Source organism: Spinacia oleracea, chromosome 2 (genome assembly GCF_020520425.1).
Source record: "Spinacia oleracea cultivar Varoflay chromosome 2, BTI_SOV_V1, whole genome shotgun sequence".
NCBI lineage: Eukaryota > Viridiplantae > Streptophyta > Magnoliopsida > Caryophyllales > Amaranthaceae > Spinacia > Spinacia oleracea.
Genome location: NC_079488.1, coordinates 32,748,818 through 32,769,144, shown reverse-complemented (window position 1 = coordinate 32,769,144; position 20,327 = coordinate 32,748,818). Strand labels below are relative to the sequence as shown.

General features: G+C 35.2%; 1 protein-coding gene across 2 annotated transcripts; it reads right to left on the bottom strand.

Annotated features, from left to right (window-relative positions):
- Positions 1-2,684: 2,684 nt before the first annotated feature.
- LOC110793573 (autophagy-related protein 18b) lies at positions 2,685-17,497 on the bottom strand. 2 transcript variants are annotated; one of them, XM_021998462.2, is made up of 11 exons: positions 17,138-17,496; positions 16,958-17,031; positions 16,489-16,562; positions 16,280-16,389; positions 15,423-15,514; positions 14,385-14,497; positions 13,177-13,296; positions 5,104-5,249; positions 4,079-4,180; positions 3,604-3,669; positions 2,685-3,162 (listed from the first exon to the last, which is right to left on the bottom strand). In XM_021998462.2, exons 1-11 carry the CDS (start codon positions 17,194-17,196, stop codon positions 3,021-3,023), a joined length of 1,098 nt encoding a protein of 365 aa, XP_021854154.1. In that variant the 5' UTR covers positions 17,197-17,496; the 3' UTR covers positions 2,685-3,020. The 2 variants fall into 2 exon arrangements, with proteins under 2 accessions (XP_021854154.1, XP_021854155.1); XM_021998463.2 differs by lacking the exon at positions 16,958-17,031 and having other exon boundaries at positions 17,138-17,497.
- Positions 17,498-20,327: the final 2,830 nt, after the last annotated feature.

Here is a 20,327-nt window from a genome sequence, read left to right as displayed (position 1 = left end):
AATATCAAAACAATATTTACGATTTATAACAACCAACAATATATTTCAGATGCATATTTTTCCTTAAATACGAAAAATAAATTTATATTTATGCACAATATTTGCAATATTGATATTTTGTTATAATCTATTTAGATACGACAAAATATTTGCGCAATAGTTTAGATATAGTAAGTATTTCATTCAAATTTACTTGAATGTAAACAATTAGTATATGCAATACTAATTGTTGTTTGATTCTATTAAACAGAAGCTATTAAAAAGAAATAGTGTCTTAGTTGTTTGATTCTATTAGACAGGCGCTATGCCGCTATTAATAAAAATAACCAACTTATCTTTCAACCTTGTTCGGTTGTTCCTCGTGTTGTTTAATCTATTTAGATACGACAAACTATTTGCAAAATAGTTTAGAAGGTTCAAATTTACTTGAACGTAAATAATTAGTATGCAATACTTTTGTTGTTTGATTCTATTAAACAGACGCTATTAAAAAGAAATAGTGTCTTAGTTGTTTGATTATATTAAACAGGAGTTATGCAGCTACTAATAAAAATAACCAACTTTTCTTCCAACCTTGTTCGGTTGTTACTCGTGTTGTTTAATGTTGAACAATGGAGCTCTTTTATGTATTATCGACATTGTTGGTATTGAATTAGTTTTTTTGTTTTTGATGTTATAGATCGATTTGCATTAGTTTGGGTGGTGGTCTTACAGTGGGAAGAGTTTGGGAATTGTTTCTTTAAATTGTAGAGAATAATTCCATAAACCGTACTTTGAAAACATACTTTGTAATATGATATTGAACTATTAAGCTAAAACATATTTCGTAATATGATAATCAACTGAAATATATATATTCCGTATATATAACTGATTTGTTTGCCGGAAAATGTTTTTAGAATGTATATTATCAACAGAATCTTTAGGATTTGTAATCAAAATAAATAATTAATACACTTCCTTAAATAAAATATTCTAATTCCCTCAAAAAAAAAAATTAATTAATTTTTTTAATTAAAAAGAGAGGCGAATCAATGAGTGACATTTGTCATCACCACGTTGATTTCCTCTCTTTTAGTATAATATATAGATAGATAGATAGATGATAAAGTAAGTGAATTGCTCAATTGTCACTGTCAGAGGACCAACTCAACCAAAAACTTAAGCCGATGGTTGAATCCCCAATAAAAGCCCTTTGGGCTTGAAGTGTGGATGCAGCATGGGCATCCTCATACCCAGCGCGAAATATTCCACTTTGAAAGGAGGGGTGGATGAGATTTGAACTCGTGACTTTTGGTCACGCTGGCTCCGATACCATGTCAGAGGACCAACTCAACTAAAAGCTTAAACTGATGGTTGAAGCCCCAAGATTAGTTTTATACTCTATCAGTCACCAAGTTGTTGCCGTGTTGGTTTACTTATGCCTTAAGTTTCGAAAGAGAAAAGTCAAATTTGAAGGTTTTGTCTCATCAATATGAACAAGAAATTTTACATGTTTATATATATATATATATATATATATATATATATATATATATATATATATATATATATATATATATATATATATATTTTTGGATGCGAATGAGCCACAAGGGCGGGGATGAGAATCGATCTCAGGATCACCTGGAACCGGGATGGAAGCTCTAACCAACTGAGCTATCCATCACTCTCAACAATATTCTCCATCCCCAAGCTCCCAACTGCTACACGTAAACTTTGACTTCCTTTCAAATCTATCTCGAGGCGTATTACATTTTTGTGTGATCTTACTCACAAAAGTGGGTCAAAATCAATGTCACAATTAATTTACGCCATGCAGTAAGAATATTGTAAACTTTTAATATTTATTATTCTACAGCTTCATAATAACACATATAGTAAAGGCCTTATGGAGTTATGGTCCCTGCATTTATGCAATTATTATGCAGCATACTCTTGCGTTGATCTAACGAGTGGAATACCTTTATACCATACCCAGATTACCAGCGCTCTAGCATTCAACTATTTGGCTCATCATCTTATTATAATGCAGTCGCCAATCAAGTATGTTTCAGACTTTCAGTGAAAAATGCGTTCTCTTTTCTTCTTCTTCTTCATTGATTCGAATCTGAGACCTATCATACACAGACTCTCAGTCTTAACCACTAAGTCAAGACTTAATTGGTGAAAAATGCAATATTCATCACAGTGCATTTCATCTTTCAAAAGGAAAAACACAAAACTAGCAGGAAATGTACTGATATGAGTAGTAGTTTAAAGATGGGAAATGGACGAAATCTACCATATGTAAAGTACCTTGCTGGTTCTAATTGAACCCAAAAAAAAAAGGTTTAACCAACCCTGCAAAAGTGAGAAGGATTTCTTAATTTCGTATTAACATGACCTATCATAGAAACAAGAAGTAGCACAGATATACTCCCTCCGTCCCTTAATACTCGTACCGGTTTGACCGGTGTGGAATTTAAGACATTTAAATTGACTTATTAATTTAATGGGTTTAGTTGATAGTGGGTATTTTTGTAATATAGTTGTGGGAAATGTGTAAGAGGTGGAGAGTGGTGAGTGGGGGTATGAATTTTTAAATGATTTTTGTAAGGAATAGGGGTGTAGGTGGGGTTAGTATGTAAGTGTGAGAAATAATATATATTGGTATAATTTTCCATTTATAGAAGCGGTGCAAATATTAAGGGACGGCCCGAAAAGTAAAGCGGTGCGAGTATTAAGGGACGGAGGGAGTATACAAGCTAGTAGTATTGTTATATATACATGTACGATGACTGATGTACACTTGATTTCTGTACAGTGGAAAGTTTATCTTTGAATCAACCTTCTGAATATTTACAAGTGGACAACGTTACTCGGACCGAGTACGGGTGTTGGATACGGGTATTTATGCGAGTGTCGGACCTGATAAAGTTGAAATTTCAAGACACGGGTACGGGGACAGTTGAACATGGGTTGGTTGTATCGTTCATCGATAATCTGCACAGTTGAGGGAAGCACCAAACAAAAGTGGTTCATGAACCAGTGGGAATATCAGAAATGGCAGTCAACAGATTGTACTCCCGCTCCAATGCCCATGAGGATTCGTTCTTATGGTTGATGCTGAATATGTATTCTCTCAAGTAACCGTCATGAGTAACTACAGATATAGTTGCCCTGCCATGTCAACAAAGACATATGTAAGTGAGATAGATAATAGCTGCAGCAAGAAATTCCATGACTTCAACCAAATGAGGTTATTCGGAAGGGAGTGATGAAATACTAAGGCTCCATTTGTTTCAGCGGAAAATATTTTCAAAGCATGGAAAATAATTTTCAAGGGAAATGAGAGGAGAGAAAAGGAAATGTAAAAGATTAGAGTGGAAAATGTGGCATTCTTTCTTTTTAAAGGGAAAGTTGGTTTTCCCCTAGAGAAACTTGTTTTCCACACTTAACAAAACAATCAAAAGAAAATGGGAAAATCATTTTCCGGAAAAGTGTTTTCCGTCAAAACAAACGGAGCATTAGTTCCATGAACTTAATTAATATACAACAGAAATCAAATCCAAAGTAGGGACAAAAGGAAGCAACTCTAAAGATTTTAGTTATACGGCTCACCTGAAGCAAAAAGCTTCAGACAGAGAAGCATCGGAAATCTTCTCTACTTTGCGTATCACTGCATTACTGCACAACACACTCACTTGAGAACAATTTCATACATAAAACGGGAATCAATTTATAATGCATGTAGAATACAGATGAGAGATGTAGAAAACAAGTCAACAAAATGTTCAGGGTTCAAGAAGTTAGTTCATCTTCATCCCCGTCGACTCGATTCCTTACGGTCAGAAAATTGCAAGTCATATAACAACTATTCGAAAACCTTGCTATGCCTTTAAACAAGTTATTACAGATTTACAGTAGTAGAGAGTGGATTTTTCTAGCTCATTTCATTCAAGGTCAAATAAAAATATAATCATTGCTTTCTGATTAATTAAATTACCAAGACCACTACATAGCAAAAAAAGATTAAAAAAAATTACAGCAGATAAATAAAACAAGATAGCAGAAAATGGTTGTACTATATGTTCACCTTTTGACCCCTTCTGCAACTGCATTGTGAAGAACATGGTGATGAGCTGGATCCAAAATTGCACTAGGTATCATTGCACCGATGAAACTACTTGACTTTCCCCTGAAAAACGTATACGGCAAACTAAAATTAGAATAGTCTTACTTTTCATTTCACATAGTGGAACTGCACAAATATTTCAGCGCTACATAGAAATAGGAAAAGAATTGATTATAATGCTTTCAAAGAACTGTGCGTCTGTGCCAATAAAAAACTTAGACACCAAAATATTCGAAAGGCTCCTTCCACCCTTTCTTGTAGCCCGTTCAAAACACACAAAACATGATACACCAGAATATGTATTCAGGATATTGTAGTTATCCTAGAGGATAGAATATTGTATGTGGTAGAGTTGTGTTATATCTGAGCTGTATGATATAAGATAGAAGTCTATATGACTTCGGAAACCTACGAAGAGTAGGATATCTAGTTTGTAATATAAATAGAGGCGTATATGCCCACGAATAAAACACAACATTATCTTTTCCCCTCAATAATATACTTTAACAATATGCATACACATGAGACAACTGGAAAAGAAACCTCATCATTTAGTAATTGAGGTAACCCTCGTGAACTTTAGAATACTCCATGCATTTCTTAATGTTTACCCTTTAGAAGAATTCAATAAGAAGAAAGGAAACACAAGCAGCAAGATATTCATAGGATCATACCAGATAGAGCAGTAGATATAACTCAAACACACACAAAAAAACATTGAATGATCTTTAAACAAAGCCTACATTCAAGAAGATGAAATACTAGGGTATTAAGAGAAAGAAAACATGTTGAAGTTGACTAAAATAATCAATAAAATATGGTAGAAAACAGTCTCTTAAGATTACAACACCCATGATTGAGCAATAGAACAACATAAAAGTGGACAAGGTTTTCCAATGAAAACATAAATAAAGACACCAACTGAAAAAGGAAAAATAAAATCGAGCAATGGAGTAAGGAAGTGATAGAAAGTCTTCTGAATCTACCTTTGATTAGAGGCAGATCCAAGCATGAATAAGTGAAGAGAGCCTGCGGAGCTTGTGGCTACAAGAAAATCAGGGAGTTTCATAGACGAACCAAAGGACAAGGAGAAAATTGTGGAAGGATAGGCCCCCCTACGAAAACTGAAACACTGACAAGAAAGATAATAAGGTTAAGCATATATACATAAGAAACATTGAAACATTGTATTACACGAGCACAAAAGAAAAAGCAACATTTTAATCTAAAACAAGCACTATAGAGTAAGGTTGGGACTTAAATCCAAATTTATAGTAATAAAAAAGCAGCTTAATAGTTCCTCCGTTCTTACTTACATGACACAATTGATTTTGGCACACATATTAAGGAGGGGTAAAAGAGAAAGTTAAAGGATAAAAGTGCCCCATAACAACAACCAACCAACCATCACTTTCACCAAATCACCAAAAAAGTGAGGTTAAATATGACAATGTACTATACAAAACTTTCCCATAATAGAACTGTGTCAACTAAAAAGGAATTTCCCTAAAAGGAAATTGTGTCATGTAAATAAGAACGGAAGAAGTATAGAATAGGAGATACCCTCTTTGCCACTACACATTCAGAGTGTATGCCATGAACTACAGAGACTAGAAGATTCAAATCAATTGTGATGTACATCGTCATGGGATCGCAGTTGCACAGCTTGCCCGAATTAATGGATAATCATAATTATCAACACAGTGTCTTATCGAGAGAATATTATGCCATGAACTACAGTGACTAAAAGATTATGTTGTCATGTGGCGCACGCACACAGTTGTACCAAATATTAGATAATCAAAATTATTGTCACAATGTCTTATCAAGATCAGGGATTATTCTTGCGTGGACCTGGTCCACAATAATATTATTGTGGATCCAAAGTCAACAATTTACTCTAGCACCTATTTTACCTAAATAGTTACCTTTATTGTTCACATAGGGACCATAAGAAATTAAACACCAATTCTAATGTATTTTGACGTGTTTATTAAAATTATTCAAGCATAACATGTACTAACGACACCAATTTGATATTTTTTCATAATAATTTTAATAAACACGTCAAAATACATTAGAATCAAAGTTGTTAACTTTTCCTTTTAGGCATGGTCCACAATAAATTTACTGTGGACCAAGTCCATTTAAGAATTAGTGCAAGAACAAAAGCCAAAGAATCACAGAACATGCATGGACAAATGAAATGCAAGCATGATGCTTATCAACCCTGGCAATATCCAACAAGCTGCAGACCATCTCTGTTCATTGCAATATTATTAAGACTTGGTGATTGGTGGCAACAAATTTTTAATCTCTTTTTGAGTAGTACATGCCAAGGAAGTCACGAGCTTCTAATTTCCTGTAGAGTTCAAGGTATCAGGTCGATGAAGTTTTAATAAAAGTCACCACCTAGTGATATTAGTTCTCTTCCGAGCACAGCTGACTAAACCATCATCATGATAGACTAGGCAAGATGCTTACTATTTTTAACTCTTGTTGAGTTGTTTCTGCTTATGTTACCAGAATTGCACATAGAAAATTTAAGATTCACAGTAATATGAAATGATGTTCTGATTCTCCTTCCTAAGCATGGTGAATTGGCAGTCCAGGCCTAGGCCACCTGAAAACCTGGAACTATCATGGATCAGGAGGATTCAGGCCTAACCCAAAAACTGGCTACAATGGTTTATTTTGGCTTCAATCGACAACATTTTTATTTAAATTGACCCATGAAGCAAAACCATATAGGATGAACCAGTTTACCCGGGCCTAACCCACCCCTCTTTCTACATTAGTCCCACACTGAATTCTTTTCCTTCCTCATTCTTGTAATTCATTCCACTACTTTCATCACTAGTCAACTACTCATCGACAATTTTGTATCTCAACTTCTCGAGTCTCAAATAGACTACTTCCCACAAATCCCATTTATTCATAGAAATAAATATTGTTACAAAAATCAGACTTTGGAGAGCCCAGTGTAAGACATTGTACATTAATTACCATATTGACTGCTAATATTTGTTTTCTTCAATGTCTTCTCCTATTCCACAAGACTGGTAACATGAAATTATTAGAAGTTCTCCTTGAATTGCTCAAGCCCCACATATTACACCGTCTTCCTCGAAGGAAAGCGAAGAAATTGATAGGAACCTGAGTTTGCGTAAATATGAAAAGGATTTTTGTTTTTTTTAAAGAAAGAAATCCCAGCAATGGTTAGGTGTAGATCCCGTCTACATGCTTGTTCAACTGTTGCTACAACAGGGCACAACATACTGCAACCATGAACTGGTCCATTAGATTCCAGTCCAATGTCATCGGTCGTCTCCAAGCACCATCGCATGGTCATGTGAGTTACTAGGCATCACTGGGCAGGCAGGCAGCATCTTGGCCTAGGGGGCGCCCATGGGCTGCTCAGGAACAACACTCCCCTATAGATGACTGTTCTGGAAAGGCTACAAACTTCCGGTGAACACCACATTGACAGTAACTAAATAATGGGCCATTTGGTGGGCCAAACGATATCCATTTGGGTTGTAACTTGGGGGCCCCACCACTTCTGACCCACTGAAGATGATGGTCGGACAGGATTTCCCAGATCATACCTGGAAAGGCCCGTTTGCAGCAGATCAGTCTCGGATGAACCCAGAAGCTTCTTGTGCGGTGAACTCTCGAGGATTCTAGCATGAATGTGTGTTGAAGGTTCTAGATAGGGGAAGTCTAGAACACTATTGTATATTTTTGTATAAATCTAGAAGGGTCTGGGTACCTCCTTGTATAGGAAGTTCCCTTAGAGGTAGGAACATTCTAAAAAGTGTGTAGGCATTTCTTTGTTGGAATTGTACATAATATTCTAAGTTGTGAATATTTTAGACTTAGGGAATGATGGCCTATAAATAGGCACCATTTGTGTTCTCTTCCAACTCAACATTCCTTCTTCACTTAGAGTGTAGTGAGGAAACTCACCACGCATAGCTAAAAAGAGGTATCTATAGCACAATAATAGGTGCTCATGGGAAATTAATACACTTTTTTACATCTGTATTTTGATGTTTTCTTGGTGCTTGTCATGGTTTTAAAAGAAAAAATTATTGAATAGACATTGATTATTCAAGAAAGATTGACCCTCAAACTAAGGAAATTGATTCTGAATAAACCTAGAGAATTAAAGACATGATACACATGTATTTGGAGAAAACAAAGTAGTATCATAATGATTGGGGACTATAAAAAAAAAGCTACTTGAACAAGCTGAAAGTGACACTAAGAACTTTCGATAACCCACCAATAACAAGGTATGGAAATTGATTGCGCAATAGATTGAAGTTTCGAGCGGGGAGGTGGGCGTGTGACCTGCCTATTTTGAATTAATGTTAAATTTGACACTTACTATATATAGCTATGCTATTAATTGAATGATTGATATACAAAATAATTGTAACCCATTAGTTAAATCGATAATGAGTTACTATATAATGTAACATTATGTTTTGTAAATATATATAAAAATAATAACAAAAACACAATTTCTTACATTATTATTATTCCTTGTTTAATCATTTCCTACAATATAACCATCAGGTGGTATCAAGAGCTATCTTGATCTTTCGGGCCTACTTTTTTGTTAGCCTAATTTGAAGCATGGCTTCATCTAGTTCAGCAATCCTTATGCACCACTTTTCGCAGGAGAAAATTACGATTTTTGGTGCATCAAAATGAAGGCTTTGTTGACTGCTCTAGACGTATGGGAAATAGTTGAACAAGGATATATTCTTCCTGAACCATCTGGACAAACAATCAACTACTGAACAACAAAGTTTAGTAAAAGAGAAAACCATGAAGAATGCAAAAACAACTGCATATCTTCATTCTTCTATTGGAGAGACGATTTTTCCACGAATCATAAACACTACTTCGGCAAAGGAGTTGTGGGATACTCTCCAAGAAAATTTTCATGGCTCGGAAAAGGTAAGAGCTATTAAACTACAAAATTTTCGTAGAGACTTTGAGAACTTAAAAATGAAGCAATCTGAATCAATGAAAGATTACACGTCTAGAATCATAGATCTAGTAAACCAAATGAAAATCTATGGTGATGATATTTCCGATAAAAGGATTGTTAACAAAGTACTTTGCAGTCTTGATGGTAAATTCAATTTTATTGTCACTGCTATAGAAGAGTCCAAAGATCTCGATAAATTATCTCCTCAAGAGTTATTTGGGTCTTTACAAGCACATGAACAAAAGACCTCCGGTAGAAACGAAGGTTCATCGGAGGGTGCTTTTCAGGCAAAAAATAAACAAAGATCACAAAACTTAAAAAATTATAAGACAAAGGAAAATTTTCACCTTGTGGAATATGCAATAAAACAAACCACATAGAGAAAAATTGCTGGAATAAAGACAAAATACCGTGTAATATTTGCAAAAAGTTCGGCCATGAACAAAAAGATTGTTGGTTTAAAGACCAACAGGCCAAAGCATGTTTCTGAAAGTGGAATGTTTGAAGATCAACTATTTGTTGCATGTCAATCCTCAATAGGAACCAACAAAGACGTGTGGCTAATTGATAGTGGTTGCACAAATCACATGGCAAACAATGAATGCATGTTCATTGACATTGATACTTCCGTGTACACTCCAGTTAGAATGGGCGATGGCTCCATTATAGAGGCAAAAGGCAAAGGAACGATAGCGGTACAAACAAAGAAGGGAGCACGTTATATTAAAAATTTCTTGTTTGTTGCTTCAAATTTGTTGAGTGTTCCCCAGATGATGCAAAATGGATACTCCATTAATTTTGAGGGGAATTCATGCAACATCTATGATCAACAAGGGAAAGAGATTGCCCAAGTTCAAATGCAAAATAAGAATTTTCCTCTTTTATGGAAAAACCCAAAAGAAGAAGTAAATAGAATGGAGCATGATGACTCTTGGTTATGGCACAAAAGGCTAGGCCACTATAACTTTCATGCTTTACAACTTCTCCATAGAAATAATATGCTTAGAGATCTGCCACTCGTGACCTTAGAAAAACAGGTTTGTGAAGGGTGTCAGTTGGGGAAGATGCATAGAGAGTCATTCCCACATAATCAAGCATGGAGGGCAAAAGAGAAACTTGAGTTGGTACATACCGATGTATGTGGTCCTATGAGGACACCCACTGATGAGAACAACAAATATTTCATCCTATTTATAGATGATTTCACAAGGATGCAATGGGTATATTTTCTCAAAGAACGTTCTGAAGTACCAACTATTTTCAAGAAATTCAAAGCCATGGTTGAAAATCAAAGTGCATGTAGAATGAAAAGAATTCGATCCGATAGAGGTAACGAATACACATCAAATGTGTTTGATAACTTTTGTGACGATGAAGGCATTACACATCAGCTTACGGTTGGGTATACACCACAACAAAATGGTGTATCTGAACGTAAGAATAGAACAGTTATGGAAATGGCACGATGTATGCTTTTTGAGAAGAAAATACCAAAAAGATTTTGGGCTATCTTCTGAATAGATGTCCAACTAAGGCAGTGAGGGATAAAACACCATGTGAAGCATGGACAGGCGAGAAACTTTATGCTACATACATGTTCCTGCAGAAAAGAGACACAAATTACAAGAGAAGGCAGAACGTGGCATCTTTCTAGGATACAGCTCGCAATCCAAAGGTTATCGTCTTTTAAATTTGAAGACACGAAAGTTGGCAATCACTAGAGACGTGGAAGTGGATGAGAACTCCTACTGGAACTGGGATGAAGAAAAAGTGGAAAGGCAACCTGCAATACCTTGGAATGTTTTCGAGAACAATGAAACACAAGGGCAAAATAACAATAATGAAATTCCACGGGATATGTCACCATCAAATTCTCCTAGAACGCCACATGGATCTCCTAGAACTCCAAATAATGCCGAATCTTCTCCAGATTCTGTAAATGCTACAGGACCAAGAGGTAAACAACTTGTAGCTGACTTATATAAAGATAATGCATCGGCTCAAGTCACCAAAGTTCAATTTGAATCATGTTATCTTGCTGTTTATGAACCTAACAACTATATTGAAGCTTCAAAACATCAAGAGTGGAGAAATGCGATGAAGGAGGAGCTAAAAATGATTGAAAAAAATTAGTACTTGGGATCTCATAGAGAGACCAAAACATAAAGATGTAGTTGGAGTCAAGTGGGCCTATAGAACCAAATTTAATCCAGATGGCTCAATTCAAACGTTCAAAGCAAGGCTCGTTGTAAAAGGATACTCTCAACAATATGGTACTGATTACACCGAGACATTTGCTCCTGTCGCGAGACATGATACAAAAAGAATTTTAATTGCCTTAGCTGCTCAACATAAATGGAATATTTTCCAGATGGATGTAAAGTCCGCATTCTTAAATGGCTATCTCCAAGAAGAGATACATGTCGAACAACCAGAAGGAAAAGAAAATCAAGTTTATAAGCTTAAGAAAGCGCTATACGGGTTAAAACAAGCTCCACGAGCTTGGTACAGCAGAATTGATGAATACTTGCTGAAGTTTGGATTTGAAAGAAGTCCAAGTGAACCCACTTTGTACGTAAAGCATACAAAATCAGATTTGATGATTTTATCCCTATATGTTGATGATTTAATCATCACGGGAAATAATGAAGCAATGATTGCCGACTTCAAGAAGCATATGAAACAAGAATTTGAAATGACAGATCTAGGCTTAATGAACTTCTTCCTTGGTTTAGAAGTAAAGCAAACAAATGAAGGCATCTTTATAACACAGAGAAAGTATGCAGAAGCTATCCTAAAGAAATTCAAGATGGATAAGTGCAAAGTTATGTCTAACACCACTAGTTATAAATGAAAAACTTTCTAAAGAAGATGGAGCTGAAAAGGCTAATCCTAGCATTTATAGGGGTATCGTTGGATGCTTGTTATATCTCACAGCTTCAAGACCTGATCTTATATTTTCTACAAGTTTTTTATCAAGGTTTATGCAAAACCCCAATCAACTTCACTATTCCGCTGCAAAGAGAGTTTTAAGGTACCTAAAAGGCACTAAAGAATTAGGTATCTATAACAAACCAACTAAAAGTTCGGAATTAGTTGGGTACTCTGATAGTGATTGGGGTGGATTTATTGATGATATGAAAAGTACGTCAGGTTATGCATTTACTCTAGGAAGTGGAATATTCTCATGGCAATCACAAAAACAAGATAATGTTGCTCAATCAACAGCTGAAGCAGAGTACATAGCTGCGTGTGCAGTTGTGAATCAAGCAATTTGGTTAAGGAAAGTGCTCAAAGATATGGGGAAAGAACAATATATTCCGACAAAATTACTTTGTGACAGCATGTCAGAAATTGCTATTGCAAGGAATCCTGTATGTCACAAAAGAACTAAACACTTCAAAATTAAGTATCACTTTGTGAGAAAGTCCCAAAGAGAAGGTGAAATAAAGTTAGAGTATTGCCCTACACAAGAGAAACTCGCTGATATATTCACAAAGGCATTACCAAATAAAAGTTAGAAGAACTAAGACTCAAGCTTGGGATGCCAGAATTAAGTGTCAAGGAGGAGTGTTAAAATTGATACTTACTATATATAGCTATGCTATTAATTGAATGATTGATATACAAAATAATTGTAACCCATCAGTTAAATTGTGTTTATTAATTGAATGATTGATATACAAAATAATTGTAACCCATTAGTTAAATAGATAATGAGTTACTATATAATGTGACATTATGTTTTGTAAATATATATAAAAATAATAACAAAAACACAATTTCTTACATTATTATTATTCCTTGTTTAATCATTTCCCACAATATAACCATCAATTAAGTATAGCATTAATACAAAGTGATTGATGGTTTGACACACAATGTTGATTTCCGGTAGTTCTTTAATGTTGTGAATATCAAGCCAACTCTCAACCTTTTCAATTTTTAAACCATATGTAAATGAGAACTAGATTAACAATGGCAACATAGCAAGATGACATGAATTGATTAAGATAAAGACCTTCCATTGGCCTCGGAATTACATTAAACTTACCTTTATCCCTTCAGGTATTGTATGAACTCTAACCATGGTTCCTTGCTTTGATGCCGTTGCCAGGAATGTTCCCTCGGAGGAAAAAATCATTGCAGCCAATGGTGAAAGATGAGCATCTATCTGTACCAAACAATATCTAACTAAAACGGAACCAAAGAATAATACAATAGCCAAAAGCTTCATAGCTAGACACTAGCATAAAATTCTATTTCACTTGTGTGTCAGCAATATACAGAATAGAACAAGAGTGACAATGCATGTCAACAGTATACTGAATAGAACAAAAGTGATAATGCATGTACATCCATAATTAGCTTATACTTCCTCCATTTTTTAATAATTGCACCATCTTGGTTTTAGCACTATTCACATATTCTTATATAGTTATTTTTTGTGATTTATACGTAAGGAAAAATATATTCATGTGGGATCTTGTTAGATTCGTCTCGAAATATACTTTCAAATTATCAAATTTTTGTAACTTTTTAAAATGTATAATGAGAGATATTAGTGGTTAAAATAGTGCATTGGCAAGCGTGAAATCACAGATGGTGCAATTAAAAAAAAATGGAGGAAGTATAAGTTATACAACACATTAAAAAACACAAAATTAAGAATGCAGAGAAACTACAAGAAACCTCATGCATTTATGCCTTTCAGTGTTGTAAATGGCTCATTCAAGAGTTTTTTATACTGTTAACCAACAAGTCTGAAAGTTGTGTAGCACCAGTACTTTAAGTTGTTGTCAATAGAGTATTTGGGTCTACTCTAATTTTAAAGGTGAAATCTCATATATTCCACATGTACACATTTATGTATGTGTCAACACGCTCAACATAACTTATTCAACAAAGAAAAAGTGTAATGAATTTAAGAGATTATCTTGCTTTCTATCATAATAGACCAAATAAAAGGAAAATTCATAAGAATAACCCGAACTTCAACAGACCTTCAAATAATAGTCCTATTGTAGAACGGGGTACAATTATCATTCCTTATAGTAGAACTATGTAAACAAGGGTTTCAATTGCATTCTTTTCCAAAGTCGATTAGAGAGGCCAAAACACACTACACTAACTTTAGTCACACATCTTTACAAATGTATTTCAATAAAGATGAAAAATCAACATGCTGGACCAAGGAACCAGGAATTAAATATGAATTTCTTAGTGGAATAAGAAAGTAAAACATAATGTGATTTTGCCAACCTCGCAGAGGGACTGAAGCTCCGTAACATTGTAAACTAACACGGATCCTTTAGTTGTACTTGCTGGAAGAGCCAAGAAGCAAGCATCAAGGCTATGGGAGAATGTGCAAAGGCCTAATATAAAAATTCAAAGATTAGACTATACATGCTTAACTATGAGAAGTTTTTATTAATTCTATTTAATACACAAGCACATATTCTCCCTTTCCAAAAGCATATTCTCCCTTCCCAAAGGAAAAAGAAAATACCTGGGAAAAAGGAAACGCCTCAACAAAAACAACCATTGTGTGTTTGACTCTTCGAAACTACCTAGAAAGTCTTCTATACATGACACTACTAGTTTAGCAACTTCCAAATACTAACATGTACTTATAGCATGTCTGGCATTCCACTTAATATTCATGACCTGACATAACCATGTAGGCATTAGTGAACCATGTTTTTTTTCAAAACATTCAATACAGAAAAATATTTGACCCTTTAGAAACCATTGACAAAGCCGAGCCAAATTGTAAAACACCAAGAAGGACTGATACATGAAAAGAGGTGACTACCCTGCAAGGAAGATATTAACAGAATATGAATACAATGAAAAGCCAAGGAATTTGTTCATATTTTGTATTCCTCCAGAAAGACAATGTTATAGTTTATTCACTACCTCTCTCTCAAAATGTTTGCCTAGTTTTAAATTTTTGACTAACAATATTGTGAGCAACTAAATCCACAGAAGCTAAGCAGTTCAGGCAAGAGAAAGCATCAAACTAATTTTCTAGAATTGAAAAGGAGGATGAGGAGATGATACTACATATAAGCCACTACAACTTAAGATGTCTCCTAGATTCCAAGATCAACCATTTTTGGTTGGTGGTGTCAGTTCATCTTGATGCTAAGAGTTCTATACAACATCTTTACCTTAGAGAACCCTAGCATGCTGGCAGATTCTGTGAGACATGTAACACTGTTTGCATATCTAAACACAAATAATGCATCCTTGGTAGCAATAGTCAGATAGTCATGAAACTTTAAATCATCATCGTACCTTTTGGATTCAGCACAGTATCAATAGTGCTTAAAATTGCAAGACTGTTGATGTCGTAAATGAATGTCTTGTCTAGCAGCAAAACAATCAGTCTGCAGGATACTGATACATTAGCAACAGCATATCAAAAAATGAGCGAAGATCATTAGAGTTCAGCATGGATGTATCCATTAATTGGTTATTGGAGAACAACAAATGAAGGTTAAAAATGAATTCAGTTTCTGCAAGACACCAACATATACAAGCATTGGATTCGTTGATCCCAAGGTACAATACAGTCAGAGCAACAGGATACATAAGAAATGTCAATCAAACAACAAAGACAAGGGAAGGTTAAAGCATGAAAGGATTAAGGAACCAAAATTTGTAGGTGTATAAATTGCATTGGAAGCAGTGTACACCAATATTACCTTGCTACCCAAATGCCACATACGGGACCAAAGGTTACGATAACCAAAGTAACAGAAACATGCACCAAAATAATCTGTTGGATAAGTCTTCCTTGCATCATTTTAGGGAAAATTTATCACAATGTTTACAGTATTACAAAAATCATGTGTTTAGTTGATGAGTTTCTCAATTCTCATCATATACATTTATCAACTAATTGATTAGATTTTCACAATTACTATTAGTATCGATTCTTCTACGATAACTTCAACTACAAGTCAAGGAAACTTGAACTCTTACACCAGTATGTCAAAAAATATCTTATCAGCGAAGTTCCAATTTTTACATCAGTGAGCTTTTCAAAGAATATTAAGCCCAACTATCAGAAGCTAGCAATAGAAAAGATTCAATGCAAAAGAAATTCAGGCAACCGTATAATAAACTCACAAGAATTTGAGATCACTCACCTCGACTTATTCAAACGAATAGCAAGAATTGAAGTCAAGAAGTTCAGTTCTTGAAGAGGAGCTCCAGTTGTAGTGTTAAACAAACAGAGGCGGCGTGGAGATAGGGCTGGCTGAGTGAAACCACAGGAGCAAATTAACAACCTAATTATATATATTAAAAGGCATACTAGCTGACCAACTTATGTGTGTCAAAATCGAATGAAAATAACCTGTTCACCAGCTCCAACAATAGCAAGAAGACTTGAACTGAAGCGCATTTCAACAATATTGAAAGCACCAATATCTAACAAACAGACAAAATTAAGTTAAAAACACTATCTATGAGTTTCTGCATCAAATGATCACTGAAATTAGGGTTTTTAGCCCCAACACTAAGCTTAGATGATCTAAAGAAAGCCTTGTTTTTTATACTCAATGCATAAAAAGATTAACATAAATGCTCTCATTCAATTATATTTATGTCAATTATAAAATTGTAATGCCATTCAGTTCATTCACATCTAATACATCAGCAATTATATTTATGTCAATTATATTTTTGCAAGTTGCTGACATTCAGCAGCAGAACTCAGGACCAAATGTTTTGTCAATGATACATATTTTATCAATTTACAACACTAGAATTCAACTAATTTTGTCAATAGTTCTGAAATTAAAACTACAAAGATAGAAAATTACTTTTTTCATAACATAGCCTGAGAGTATCAGCATCAAATATTTTGAACCCAAGCTTTGTTCCCACAGCAAAGTAACTTCATTTATCCCAAAATAAGAGGAAAATAGAGAACACCCATTAATATTGAAAGAGAATTTATACAAATTGAAGTAGAAAATATGAAAAACTGAGAATTAAATTACCTGTAATCTTGATTGAAAGAAGCGCAAAGAATTGGGTATGATGAAATTTTTATAGCCATTGCAAGAAATTAATTGGGAATATGGGATGGTTTTGATTGAATTAGAAAAACAAGAAGAATTGGGTATGATGATGATGGTCGGCCGTAGTAAGAAATTGTGAAACTCAACAAAGAGAAATTGATTGAGGGGTGTTCCTAAACTTCAGAAATTGTAATTGAGAATTTAGGATGATTTGTGGAAATACAAATAACCAGATAGAGATGAATGTAAGGGGATGATGATTGAATTTGTAGGATAAAGTTGCTTATTCTGGGTTCTGAATGGAATCACAAGTCGTTGCTGTAAAGAGATGATTTGACTTCAAATAGGAGTATTATTTATACTCCTACAATTATATCTCCGTGTTGGACTCGGGTATCTCGTGCAACAAAATATGGTTTATGCACTCGGGTGTAGAACATTCACTATGAACCTATTTTTGAATGAACACATACTCAAATAATATATAGCCAAAAAATATACCCAAAGAATATATTGTGTTCAAATACAAAGAATATATAGCCAATATAGAGCCTTTCCGAGTTAATCTCATTGATTGGAAAAAATTTCCAATCAAATGGCATTTTCGTAAATAATTGATGATTTTATTACGAAAATGCCATTAAATGTGGGTTAAAGTTCAGTGACATGTCATCAAATGTGAACCACATGTACGGTCATTATTGTATTTTCATAACACAACAACAACTATATAATATACAGTCAACAGCTCACAATATACAATAAGCTTCTACTAATAAACAATCTACAACTATAAATATACAGTCAATGAATTACCAATAAACAATATTGTATTTTAGTAATTCATCAGCAATCATAAAATATACAGTCAACGACAAGTGGTATACAATCAACACCGAGTAATATGCAGTCAATAACTACAAATATACAGTCAATACCTACAAATGTACAGTCAACACTTAACATTATACCATATACAGTTTTCGGGCATAATATTTACGAAAATGCCATTTGATTGGAAATTTTTTCCAATCACTGAGATTAACTCGGAATTTCTCGCCAATATATTGTAGTTCAAATACAAAGAATATTTTGTTCATACCCAAAAAACATATAGTTTAAATATTCACTAAGGGGGCGTTTGGTTGGGGGTAATAATCAAAGGGAATGGGAATGGGAATGGGAATGGAAGGATATCATTCCCTTTGTTGTTGTTTGTTATGCCTATTTCTTCATTCCCTTTACCCATTTTCATTATTGAGTTTACCCCAAAACCTTCTACACTCATTCCCCACCCCCCCCCCCCCCCCCCACACTTTCCCATTCCATTCCCTCCTTCACTTCCCCCACCCCCTCTCTCCCTCCTCTAACCCACTTCAACCCACAACTCGGACCAAGACCATCCACCGTCGCCACCAAACCGTCCACCGCCTCCGTCGCCGCCGCCTCCAGACGTCTACCTTCCGTTGCCGATTCGGCTTCATCATCCGGACACTCCACCACCTCCGTCGCCGCTCGAGCTTCACCATCGCCGCTCAAGCTTCACCATTAATGGCGACTTCGAGCCTCGTCCACATAACCTCTTAATCATGGATTTAAATAATCAAATTCGACCATAAAAACTCCAGATCTGGTGTTTTCATGGTCGAATTAGACCATTAAAACCTCAAATTTGACCATGAAAATATGAGAAAAGGAAGGGGAAGGCGGCGGCGGCTTGGTCTACGGGGGAGATGCAGCGGCGGAGGCCACTAGTAGAAAAACATTCATTTGCTGCCATGACTTTGCTGCGTTAATTACTTAACGCCTCTAACTAAACGAGAAATTCGAAGAATTAGTTAAAAATTAACACTTTGCGGCGTTATTTACTTTTATGACGCATCAAATTAATAAAAAAAATAAAAGTTTTGCGGCGTGGCTCCTTTAACGCCGCAAAGTTGTCACCTGTCCCCCACACAGAGACAAGCGTATTAACCCCAGATTTTTGGAGCCAGCTGCTTCTCTCTTTTGTCTCTCTCGTTTGGCTTGTCTCACTTCACAGAAATACCAACACCTTCTTCTTCCTTCATACGACTGACTCTGACCTACTCTCTTCACCACCGAATTTCGCCGGAAAACTTAAGCTCCACCGCCGCCGTGGTCATTCAAACTCATCTCCGCCGCCGCCGTTCTCAATTGAGGTAAATTATGCTTCCACTGCTCCTCCTCATCCTTGCCGTTTTTTCGCTCAATTGCTCTATTCCCCCTCATATCAGTCTCGCAATTAACATGAATTGTGTTTGAATTATCTAATTAGTGCTCTCTTGCTCTGTCCTCTCCTCTCCTCTCTCCCCTGAAACTTTAAATTAATTAACCCTAATTTTCAATGTCAAATTTTGGCGTAATAGAACCTTAAAAATGCCTTAACTTTATCTCTGATTCTATCCTACAAATTTGGTATTGGTTCAGGCTCAAGACTAATTAAGAAACTTGAAAATTTACCTAGTGACTGCAGCTTCTCTTGTAGCCCCTGAGCTGGAACGACTTCCTCGCAGTCTTTGAATATGTAAAGCCGTAAAGGTTGTTTCTAGACTCTGTACTCAGATTTTAATTTCCTTTAACTCTTTCAGGTTAGCATTTTCTCTTATATATATGGCTTTTTGCATATTTTCAGTTGTGCTTGGAATTGGGGAACTTGCTGATTCATCTTTCTGGAGATAATATTTCTCACTGAAGAGGTAATTGACTGTTGAGGATTGCATCGTTATTTTGAGTAAATAATGTAAAGCACTTATATACCGTTGTATTCACGCATATCTCTGTTTGTCAAGTTGAATACTCTAGCAGAAAATTGATTTCAATTTGTACTTCAAAAGTAAAACTTAGATTGACTGAATGCTACACTGAAATTTCATATTCGATTTGACACAGTTAGCCTATTATTATTTGTAGTCCGACTTTTCTCCATTTTTAAGCTTACTTTGCTCCAATGCAAATGAATACTCTTCTTGGCCACCTTGATTACTTTCCTCAGTAGGCCTTCACTGGTAAATCCTATGCCACCATGACACAGGTCACAGGAACTGAAAGCCATGAATTTGTTATTTGGGTCCAGGTTTTTTGTTCATGTTGTTGGGTGTAACATGTTGTTCTCTGCTTTTTTGTTTTGCTAGTTCTGATTTGCTTAGTT